At 39.1% G+C, this 12,017-nt stretch overlaps 1 protein-coding gene across 17 annotated transcripts in view; it reads left to right on the forward strand.

Annotated features, from left to right (window-relative positions):
* The window catches only part of ADAM22 (ADAM metallopeptidase domain 22), a 115,876-nt gene that overhangs the window by 93,323 nt on the left and 10,536 nt on the right, over positions 1-12,017 (forward strand). For 3 of the 17 annotated variants that reach the window (XM_033077626.2, XM_033077718.2, XM_033078283.2), the window contains 5 exons: positions 1,754-1,861; positions 4,750-4,850; positions 5,398-5,464; positions 8,260-8,370; positions 10,439-10,525. The exons of 2 other annotated variants lie outside the window; for them this stretch is intronic. In XM_033077626.2, the coding sequence (XP_032933517.1) occupies positions 1,754-1,861; positions 4,750-4,850; positions 5,398-5,464; positions 8,260-8,370; positions 10,439-10,525 (474 nt within the window). Of the gene's footprint in view, positions 1-1,753; positions 1,949-4,749; positions 4,851-5,397; positions 5,465-8,259; positions 8,371-10,438; positions 10,526-12,017 lie in introns of all 17 variants that reach the window. 12 more of the 17 variants (XM_033077945.2, XM_033078109.2, XM_033078195.2 and 9 more) reach the window with 9 other exon arrangements.

Consider the following 12,017-nt stretch of genomic DNA (forward strand, 5'->3'; position numbering starts at 1 on the left):
GTCTGAGGGCACATGCAGAGTGGAAACTAGTGTAGGCTGAGGCTTCTGAAGCTAATGGAAACTCCATCATTTTAAAGATGAGGAAGATACTTAGTAACTAAATCTCCTTCACGCATAAAATGAAGTTCTGTAGGCTGACTTCTAAATAGAATAATTTTGGATAAGTACAAGGAGTGCTCCATAAATGGAAAAACATATCCACCAGATTGTCCAGATTGTCTCAAAAAAAAACCAACAAAAAAAACCCCAAACCAAAATCCCCCAAAGCCCCCCAAAAACAAAAAAAAAAAAAAAACCCAAACCCCCAGAAAATGAAAAGAAAAGATGACTCCTTCAATAACACTGGAAAGAAGCCAATATAATATTTTTGAGCATGACATGAGGATGGTACTTGGTACTAATAAGCAAGTGAAACAAATAAACTAAAAGTGATAAGTAGAGCCAATTAGCAAAAATTCTGCCAGCTGGGATAGTGCAGCTTTAAAGGGCACAGATATATGGCAGAAGTTGTTTCTCGTGGATTAGCAAGAGAGCAGTTTGCTAGAGGAACCATGGGGAGCAGAGCTGCCCATGCTAAGCCAACTCTGAACACACCCATGTACCAGCTGAGGAATGGGACAAGAACTGAAACTCCAGAGGTGTTAGAAGATGGAGCGTGGAAGTACTGCATTGCACTAATGGTTTATGTGCCATGTAGTTGTATGCTTTACATACTTCAGAAGCATTAGAAATACAGATATGGAATGGAGACATCCCAGTTTAGGTCTGTAGTTGGACACAATCTGAATGTGAATCAACCTGTTAAACGTGCATCTTAATAGGGGCAGACTGTAGCAAAAACATCTTGGAAAATGTGAGGTCGAGTAAGTACTGATGTTGATATTATGAAATAGTCAACTGTCAAAGTACCTACTTGTACTTGGGAGGATCTTTAAACCTGGTGGAAGTATAACTGGAATATTTGCATCTCAGGTATTCTCTGCTGGTGATGAATTCGCCATCTGCAAAAACTTTTCACAACTTGTTTAGAATTTTCTTATGCACAGATAGTTTTATGCACCATAACTGAACTTCTAGTTCTGGAAAAGGATAAACTAATGTAATAGCTTTGTGTGTCTTGGCAGATGGAGTCTAGTACTGTGGTAATCAGGAGTAGCTGAGAATCTCTGACACTGATGTTAGTTCCCTTACATACGAAATCAGTTAAAAAACGGGATGATTTTATCCTCCTGAGTTTTAAACTACTCAACAGGTTGCTACTCTTGAGTTCAATCATGATCACATAAGTTACATGGGAAGCGTTTACCTCAGAAGGAAAAAAGCATTCACTTTTCCTGAGCTCCTCTTTGATGCAGGCATGTATTCAGCTTAGGCTCAGTACTGGTGCTGCACCTGAGGGTGCTTTTTGCAATCAGCACGATGAGCTATTTGAAATGTGTGGACTGGTTATCTAGTGTCTCAAGAATCACAAACAGTTCACTTTGGAAATTATGATCAGAGTTAACCAGTGAAATGTTCCTTGTTTTCCCTTTCCAAAACCACATAATCCACTTTTCTGCACATAACAGAAACGAGTGGGAGTTTTCTCTCAGATGGCTGAATTATTTAATAATAGTCTTACTGTGTGTGGTTAACAGGTTTTCTCAAGGACTGCTATCCTTACCTCTTTCTTTTAAACTAATGTTCATGCATGTTTGTGTGTGTTCTGGTTCCTGTCATGTTTTCTGACTCTACAATATTTATTACACTTCAGACAAATACCCCAGGGAGATTATGTAAAAAAGCCGGGAGAGGCCGACTCTTTTTATAGCGACATGCCTCCTGGAGTCAGCACAAACTCTGCATCTAGTTCTAAGAAGAGGTCTGCTTTTCTGTCGCATTTTCAGATTTCTACCTGTTCCATCACCCATTATTCCATTAGTCAGAACATTTCATTGTTTTGCAGCAGGTTTGCCTCTTTCTTCTTTCTTTGTGGAATGTTTGAAATAGCATCCTTTTTGCTTTGATTACTGATTTTTCTCCTCTGTCTTAGTTGAAAATTAGTATGATTAGGCCAGAATAAAAAAAAAATTTGCATTGTAAAGCAATTTTTGTATAATAAAATTTTCATAATATCCCTGCTTGAGAATTGATTTCAAGTAGCTGCAATAATAATTGCTAGCTGAAAAAAAATTAAATAAAATGCCAACAACTTTTTTAATCATAGTCATGTAATCAAAGAAAAGGAACATTGTCTTGCTTCAATAATAGTTATAAACATAAAATGTTAAATATAAATGTTATTTTTATATCTTTATTTGTCAGTGTCATTAATCCAGTGTGTTTACTCAGACTTCTGCTGTCTTATATTAAATATTATAGTAATTGCATTTTTATTCCAATTACTAGACTAGCATATGGAATGGTCACCAAGTGTTATCTTAGAAAATAATTCTACAAAGACTTTCTTTGGTTTTCTGCTTGCTGTCATTAGATTAGAGAGAATTAGATTTTGCCCTTGATCAGATTTCACAAATTCCATTATTGTTCCAAATAATGTTGCCTAAAAAAACCAACATTTTAAAAGGGAAGATTAATTTAAGGGCATTGAGAGCCATTTGTAATTGTTAAGATCATGATGCTCACTGTTCCTCTGCAGTTAAAGATTCTTTATATGAAAATGTCTGGCTAGCACTCTAAATTAATGAGAAGCACTGTGTCCTAGAGGAATTGACAGTCATGAACTGCTTCACAGGAAAACTGCAATTCTCAATTCTTGTCTCACTAAGCAACCTACAACCATGCAGTTGATGAAACCATTTTCTCTGCTACTATTTCAATGAAAGCAAAGAGAAATGTATGGAAGGGACACATATATAGTAACATTTGCTATTTTGGTATAGCAGCTTGATCTTATATACAACTTTATTCAGTGTGTTCTAATGACTATGTTATTGGGAAAACTCCTTAATTATCTCTAATTTTTAAATTCAACTTTTTAGATGTGTGTGGGTTTTTTTTTTTTCTTTTTTTTTTTTTTTCAGGAAGTAAGCATTAATCTTAAATGATGTGCTGTTTTTGTTGGACAATCTTTTTAAATTTGGTTAAAATTTTGAAAGAACATCTTGGGAAAACAAGTTTTCATAACCAGGTTTAAATACAAGTTTTTAAAAATTATTTTTAAAAGACTGTAATTTAATGTGTTTCTTCTTTCATGCAGTATCTGTGTTTCTTTTCATACTTCATTTATTTCATATGTCTCTATTATTTGTTCCAAAAAACTAATGATTTCTAAGGTCTGTCTGTACTAGAGAGTTTTGTTGTTCCCACCACCAGTTCAGGTATGTTGTGCCACTGTCAAGTCTGAAAAAGTAAGTCTGACAAATATTCCATTAACATTGTGATACAGCTGACATAGTCGTTCCATTTGAATTCCCAGAGTGCTACCTCCTACCTTCCAAGCTAGTTTTGATTTGATGTGTGTGCCAGTGTGGATGGCATCTCCTGGGAGATGTTAGAGTGACTGGGCCAGCAGCTGCCTGGGCTTCTCCATGCTGGAAAGCACTATGAAGTATTGGTTGGTATTCAGAGGATGTTCAAGAATTAAGACATAACTTTATGATAACTCTTGCCATTATGAAATAGCAAACACCAAAACCATCATATAGCAAGACATTCCTGTACTGAAAGAGACCTTGAGAAGAAGGAAATGCTTGAAAATCTGTCAATGGATCTATTGTTTCTCAGACCTTTCATGATATGATTCAGTTTGAATTAATGAAACCCTGGGCTTACTTCAGTGTGGCTGTGATTAGTCCGAGCTTCTGGAAACTAAAGAGCATCTCTCAGATGCCTCCAAGGAAAGCAGAGACTGAAAAATGCGAGTATCCAGACTTAATAACTACAAAAATAGTTCCTTTAAGCAAGACTTTGTAATTAGTTAGCCATCTATTATGAATTTTTCAACTTCCTCTTCTCTTGGAAATAATAGTAGATCTAATGGCAAGCAGCTGAGGAGCTGAGCAGCAGCTCTAGTTCAACAAGAGGCAGCCTGTTGCAAAACCCCACGTTGGACATTGCCATATACCTCTGCCTCTTAGAGGGAATACAAGAGGAAAGAAAAAGCAGTTTGTGCCAAGCACCTAGATAAAAAGACTATTTTTGACTTTGAGTTTACCATTAGATGTATATACTGCAGGAATTGGCTGATAAAATATGAACGTTCAAAATTATCAAAAATGAGGCAGCTAGCTCTCCACTGGCACTACCAGCTCTGGGTGGGAGGATGCTTGTCACAAACCCCTGAGCCCCTGACACTGGCAGCAGTGGGGTGAGGGAAGCTGTCCTGGCTTTCCTGCAGCAGCATAAGGAGGGAGTGGGCAGCCTGCAGGTGGGATGTGCTTGACTGTGAGATGGAAAAGCCTTGAAATGAGCACAGCTGTAAGAGCACCTTCCATCCAGGAACTGAGACAGAACTGCAAATCCAAAGGAAACCTGGTGTGCGCCTGGTGTTTGTGCATTCCACAGCAGACAAGGGAGAAAGCAGTGCCTGAACCATTGCTCTTGAGTGTGGGCGCATGGAACCACTGCAGGGACAGCTGCAAGGTGTAACTGCAGGGTTTAATCAGAAATCCTGGATGCTCTGCTAGTGCAGACAGACCTTAGGCTGTGTTATGTCACTGGCCTCGGGAATGTGACCGAACCGCTGAGCTAACATTGATGTGAGACAATACCCTTAACAATAACCGCATCTGAGCCCTCCTGTTCCAGGTCAAATGGATTATCTCATTCCTGGAGTGAAAGGATCCCTGACACAAAACATATTTCAGACATTTGTGAAAATGGGAGGCCTAGGAGTAATTCTTGGCAAGGTAAGTGTGAACCACTGTGCTGGCCGCAGTGGAAACCAGCCTCTGGACCATTGCTGCTGAGCTGAAAATTTAGCTGATCTTAGGACAGCAGCATGACTCCTTAAAATTGTGCTAATTATTATTAACTTGGAATTAGGATTTAGCAGCACTCTACATAAGTGCCTTTTTTACACAGTGCTTTGTCACAAAGAAATTGCATTTAATTTCTCCCTCCAGTGTGAGCTAACATGAAAAAGAGAAAGTAATCTATTTACTATTGGCAGCTTCTGTGATTTTATCAGGCAGTGTTTAGTGTTTTTCGTGAAGTGTAGTGATTTTGTCAGATAACAGCTGAAATAAAGGAATTTTTTGTTCTGCACAGTTGCAGCAAAAAGTAGAGAAAGGTAACCTAAGTGTCTGAGGTAAATCAAGAGGAACAGACCAGTGAGATCTAAATTGTTAAAAGGTAGAAACTCTTTTGCTATAGATGGAAAAACAATATAAAGTTTGGCATGGGGCAGGTAAGTTTCAAGTTGTTTTACTGTCTTTGTCCTTTGATTTCTTTCAGGTAATATAGGAGGAAACAGAAAGAAAGTCAGAGGCAAAAGATTTAGGCCACGGTCTAATTCAACTGAGTAAGTCTGAATTTAAAAAAGCAAAGCCAAAAAGTAGAGTTTTCATATTTGTGTTTTGTAGATGGAAATTAAGAGCTCTGAAAAGTAGACAGCTGCATTTTTGCTGTGTGGCCCATTCTGATTGCTGACTGATAATCTGGTAAATGGTTTGGCTAATGTATTTCAACCTCTTTTCATGTATTCTTTAAAAATTAACTATTAATTTTCTTTTTTTATGTAGGCTTCCTCACAGTCGTTCCCATAGCAATTCCCACTGATGGTGGCAGCCTGCACCATCACTGCAGGCTTTTGTCTACAGTAAACTGCCATTGCTGAGTGTATCCTGGTTCAATACTGAGTTTCTCATAACCTGACTGTTTCCTACCCTTGTCTTCATCTTGGGTTGGGCCATTGCAGAGTTAGAGAGTTGTATCTCTGCACACCTTCCTGGAGGTTTTAGGAGAGGTATCTGTCTGCTTTGAGAGTACCTTGAAGCTTGAAGTTTGCCACTGTGAGCGTGAAACAGCCAGTCTTGAGTAAATCCTATGATAAATGGGTAATTAAAATCTCTGCCGACTGACTGATCCCCAGACTTTTCCAGTACGGCTTAGAGCTGCTGGCTTATTGATTTATGGGTTGCATTTCCTGGAGAGCCCATGTGTGCAGTGCTGCCCACATGGAAAGAGCCTTTCTTAGGTACTGAAGCCTGTTGGTTCAGGCCCCTCTTGTGAATGAGTGGTGAGTGGCTGGAAACCTGGGCTTGTCAAAAGCACTGGCCTGCTCTTACAGCACTTACACCCCACATGAATGGCCCCTTTTTTTGATCATGATGGCAGTGACAGTGTCCTTTTCCATATCATGACTACTAACTTTGCACCTTGATGGGCAAATGAGCTTGATACCAACCCTACTGGAAGCTAATAATCCTAACTGCTCTCTGGGCCCCGTTTTCTTTGGTTTGGGGGATTTAAAGTTTATTCTGAAACTCTTCTTTCACCTACAGTGCACTGTCTTGAGGTGAGTAGGCTCAGAAAGGGTTCATAGAGAAAACCCTGTGTTAAAAATTGCAGAAATAATACTTTGATGCACTTTGCAATTATAACATTGCATGGTCAAAATGGCATCATGGAATCAGAAATTTTAGCCCTTGGAGTTTATCTCAAGAGTCTCTGTGCTCTTTGTCTTTGTGCTGCCAAACACTTACTGAAATGTTATTTTGCTCATTTTCTTTCCTTCTTGCATGAGATAGTGAATAAAATCTAAATTAGTCTGGCCAAACTGCCAAAAATACAAATGAGATTTGCTCTGAGAACTTTGGAGCATTAAATAAGCAGGCAGACAGAGATATTGTGAGTTGGAAATCTTTTTCCCTGTGTATTTGTTTCTCTTTTAAAGGTACCACTGAATTTCCACCTAATTCTCTGCTTTGCTTCTTGCTGCTTGTTACGGTAGTCTCTCAACCCAGCAGCAGCCCTGATGCTACAGAGAGGAGGCTTGTATTTCCCAAGGGTCATGCAGCAACCTTTCAGGGCTGAAACACAGTGTGTGTGTTCCTGGGAGAGGCTGCCAGGAAGGAAAATCCTCTTTCTCCCGATCAGGTCAATCCTGGACTGCACAGGCCTGAATGGCTTGTGCGAGTCTTCTTGGCTGTCCTGTCACCAGCTGGAGAGAGAGCTCCCACTGGATGATCCACATGCTGTGTCAATGCAGTGGGGAATTGAGAGCTGCCCAGGGCTATTAGAGGGCAATTATCTCTCTAGTTAGAGGGACAGCTTGTTTTGCAAGGAGAGAAAATGGACTGAGAATAATCTAACTGTGACCAGCATTTAGTCATTTAGGAAAAAAAAAATAAAAGGCAGCACGAGCTGCTTTGAGGATGATGCAGGATACATGGAGACTTTTCCCAGACCAATTTACCTTTCTAATACAGAATAATATTGCAATCCATTCTGAAGCAGTATTTAGAAAGCCTGCCCATGTGGCCCTTAGGAATCCATTAAAGCGTACCTGTTGAGATGGAAGAAAAAGGGTAACAGTGTTGGTCTCCTGTAATTAGCAGACTGTAGTAAACCATTATAAAATTTGGTTTATTAATGCCATAACTTGTGCTGAATTCTTTTTTTTTTTTTTTAAAGCGGGGGCACACTAGTGTAGCTGCCTACAAAGATACTTGTATGCATGAGTCTGTAGTAACTGCACACATTATGAACAGGGATTTTTTTTTGTATACAGCCAAGTATCAAACAGAATTATGCCATTAATAATTTAAGCAACATTTCCTAAGGACTGAGCAAGGTTTGAAGTCTGCAGCCCTCATGAGCACTACAAGGACTTGCAAACACTTTGGGCAGCTCCTGAAAAAAGTCCTGCTCACATCCTTGTGTGATCCTTGGACCTTACATACATGAACAAGCATAGAGCTCTGAGGAGATTGCTAAAGATATTTTGGGACATTTAAAATGTTTTTTGGATGCTTTATAACAAAATAATTATTCTCTACTAAAGGCAGATGCTTCATTACATGTGGAAGGAATGCCAACAGACCAAACTCTTTTTCAGAAACATGGCTGATGAAATGGCCTGATAAATAGTTCTCTATTAAAATCAATTAGAATTATCCAGGAATGATGAGCGTTTTCTGAGTAAGTTGACAGCTTAACTGGGAACTTGTGTTAAAACAGGTCCCAGGAACAGATAGCAATTCAGACCTTTGTTAATTTGCACTGCTTTTCCTATAAGCATTTGTCTTCCTCGTTGTTATAACTGATACGAACGTCTTTGGTTTAGACTTTCTATTATATATTGTCTTTTTGCAGCCGGGTAACCCATGCATCTGAACCTGGGCTTTCTCTCGCCCACCAAATCCCTGCCCAAGGCATAAGCCCAGGGGGTTCCGACCACCCCCAAACAGGGAGTCGGGATCACAGGTCAGTCTCACCTGCCCCTGCATTCTGGGCTGCCATTTTATCCCATGAAAAGTCCCTTCCCAAGTATCTGATAGTTCCACTGTGGCAAACACCGTGACTGCTTGGAGGTGCTCCTGCTGATGCAGCGCTAGCTACCCTTCCTCCTCACCAGCCTGAGGAGTACGAGTACTCTTGAGCCCAGGTCTTTTGCCTTGTTGCATGTCGCGCTACGAGCCCAATCGAGCTGTTGGTCTAGCTCTAGGCTTATGCGTAAGGACACCTTGTTCCAAAGTAGAATTTCTCACTCAAAGGAAATGTGGATTCTGGCCATCACTAATGAACATGTGGCCGGAAAGATCAGCCTGAGGGCTTTCCAATGGTGTCATGTAGTGTTCTGCAGTAACTTGAGTTTAACCTTTCTGTAACAGATGGATTGAGATGGTGAATGATGGTCTATAATACACCCAGACCCAGGAAACCCTGCAACATGGTTGTGCAACAATTGCATGCTTTGATAGCTCTTTACACTGTTTTCTAATACAGGAAGCCAGATTGGGAGTGTTTCATGGTTACCAAATGACCCTTTCAAATGAAAAAACACAAGTTTAAAGCATTGCAGCGAGTACAAGGAAATGTACAAATAAAGCTAAAGCAGAAGTTTATTAGTGCCTGGTGATGCTGGCATCAGCCTGTTGCTTCACTTGTGGTTCATCTGTTTTGCTGCACTGCTGCTTTTGATGTTTTCTTTCTCTAAGACATCAGGCTGGAAAGCATAAAGCACTCCTGATTCCTGATAAATAAGCGAGCTGAGGAAGCTACTTAGAAGCACTTGTGGCTGAGGGCGAGAACTTTCTGAGAGCTGTGGCTGTGCTTGCGCAGGGTGGGGAGGAGACGTTCCAGAGCAAAAAAGGAGCAAAAGAAGTTGAAAAAGTGCTACTGCTTTTGTTGACATTGTTGTTTGAAATATGGAGGGGGTTGAGTGACATGATTTGGCCCAATTTTTATTCATCTGAGCAATTCCTTTCAAGGCCTGTTCCCATGTGTGAGGTCACTGGAGTCATTCCCATAAGTAAGAGTGGCAAGAACTGGACGAGAAATATCAAAAATCACTTAAAGAGGAATTTTCTTTCCCATTATCCTTGGTTAAAATTTGTTTCCTATATCATTGAGCTAGTTTCTATTTGTGATCACAAATAATCATTTGGTTATTGCCATTCATATGTAACAAGAAAAAGCTTTTAATTGGTCCAGACAGACTCCTGTTTTCTGAATTGCCCTTTTTTGTTAGCGTGACAGAGGGGGAGGAATTTGCTTATCTTGTGATTGGGAAAAATTTGTTACAAAAAAGTTTTCTTCTTCTCTGGTAATTTGTTGTCAGATAATTAAACATCATCTTTATTCATAATTTTCATGTAACTAATATGAGTATACAACTCAGAATTTTTTCCTAAAATATGTGGTTTTGGTGTCAATATTGCTTCTGTAAAATGTGAGATAACTTTGCAGCCCACCTCCATTAAAGCCAAACTAAATGAACATTAAAAAATCAGAGGGTGGTTTGCCTGTAAGTGTAAAAATCGTTACCATAGTGGCAAAAAATTCAAATCTTTTGACAAAATGAGGCTGAAATTCATTCCTGTAAAAAGGGTCAAGTCCAACATTCTGTGCTGCTTTAGCCATTATCTTGCAATTTATCTACGTGGGTGGAAAAGTGTGTCTTTGACAAGCAAACTTCATGATTGAAGCCAAAATGCCCCTTCATCCTTATTTTGAGATCGTGACAGAATTCAAACCATGAGCATAATGCTGGCCCTCTGCACAGGAGTGAATTTGACCCTTAAGACATTAAATGAATGATGTATCCCAAAGAGTTTCCAGATTAATCAAACACATGAGACTTGTTGTAGGTCAGATTTTCTCATGCAGTTGTACACGTTGCCTAGTCCTCACCCAAATCCATACTGATTTATTTGCCATATTCACTTACATTTTGGGGATGAAAACATCCTTGCTAAGCTTGTGCTGTGTGTTCTCAGATTTTCTATTCTTGTTCTTCTGCTTTCTCTGTTCCTTCCATTGCTTTCTGCAGGTATTTAAACCCATGGTTCAAAAGAGAATATAATGTAGCTAAGTGGGTAGAAGATGTGAATAAAAACACAGAAGGACCATACTTTAGGTATTTTGTAAATTAATTCTATAATTCTCATTTTTAGAGCTGTTCCAGCATATACAAATATCTTGGGACTCCTACCTTGTATAAATCAATACAAGTTACTTAGGTGCAAAGGGCCCCTCTTCTTTTGCTGCATTTTGATGTCTGTTTTTGGCTTCATGTGCAATTTACAATTCTTTTTCTGAATGTTTTAATGAAGCCATTGAAAAGGGTGTGTGTAGTGCATGCGTTCCCACCATCATCTATAGCTTGTAGTAGCTTTCTCATCATTTTATGCCAAATACTGTTTTATGGGCATGAGACATATTTATCACTAATAAAGTAGTATTAACTTAAATAGAATTTTAATTTACTGAAGCAAGTGGTTTCATAACACATTGAATTTACCTACTGTCTTATATAGTGCATACTAAAACTTAAATGAAAAAATAATAAAAAATAGTGGTATTTTACCCTCAGCCTGCAATGAAATAATTTATGTGTTGTAATTGGAAAACTAAATGTATGAGAATATACTCTGTGCTCTAATTGTCAAACTACTAATTAATCTGTTACAAGTGAGGTAGGGTTCAACCAAAAATATCACTTGTTTTTGAAAGGGAAAAGTGCGCGTTATCTGGTACATTCCAAGTTACAGAGAAAAAGCATGAGGCTGGGCCCCTGGTGGACGAGAATCAAGAGACTGAGAATGTTGCAGTAGATTCCCAAAAGACACAGTCCCACAGCTGAGACAGATCTCTCCATCAACTGAAAAAATGAGCCAGCATAGGAGAGAATGGAAGGCAATTTATAACAAATAACGCATGAGCGAAGTCCATGAAGCTGTAAGCTGACATATCAAAAATGAAGATAGTTACAGAAACAAAAACCAAAAGGATAGCAAGTAAAATCTTCAGCCAAAACAGTGAAGGATGGTAAGAACAAGTAAATAGAATATATTTTATTTTGCTACACAATTAGACCTAATAATAGTGCAACAGGGCAGAAACATACACTAAATGCGTGCAGTGTGCATTTGGGGAAAAAATGTGATGGGAGTTGTATCACAAGGTACTAATGAAACGCTTCTATTCCAATAGTAACACTGTCAGACATTAAATGGCAGGGTAGGAATTTAGTAATTTTTTTAAAAAAAATGTCCAGAAGTCTTAAAACACCACAAAATTGTTACTTTTATAAACCATTTGTGTTTGTTTCCCACACCTCATAAATCATCAACAGAGTAAGCTGCAGAAAATGTTTCCAGTGAACAAATAGGGAAAATGAGTAAACTTTAGTCTGCCAGTCCTGATCTGGGTTCTGAAAAGGGAGAAGAGATCCCTGATGCAAGAATCCAAGGCTTACAGGAGGTTGTTGTGATTGTGCCAGCTGGTATCAGACAGGTATTTGGACACTCCAGCAAGGAGTATTTTGTGAGTCTGATTGTTTCAGTGCTGGGATGCAGCGTCCAGGTGTCTGCAGTTCAGCAACTGCATTCTGGAACTGGGGAGATTTA

This window comes from Catharus ustulatus, chromosome 1 (genome assembly GCF_009819885.2).
Source record: "Catharus ustulatus isolate bCatUst1 chromosome 1, bCatUst1.pri.v2, whole genome shotgun sequence".
Classification (NCBI taxonomy): domain Eukaryota; kingdom Metazoa; phylum Chordata; class Aves; order Passeriformes; family Turdidae; genus Catharus; species Catharus ustulatus.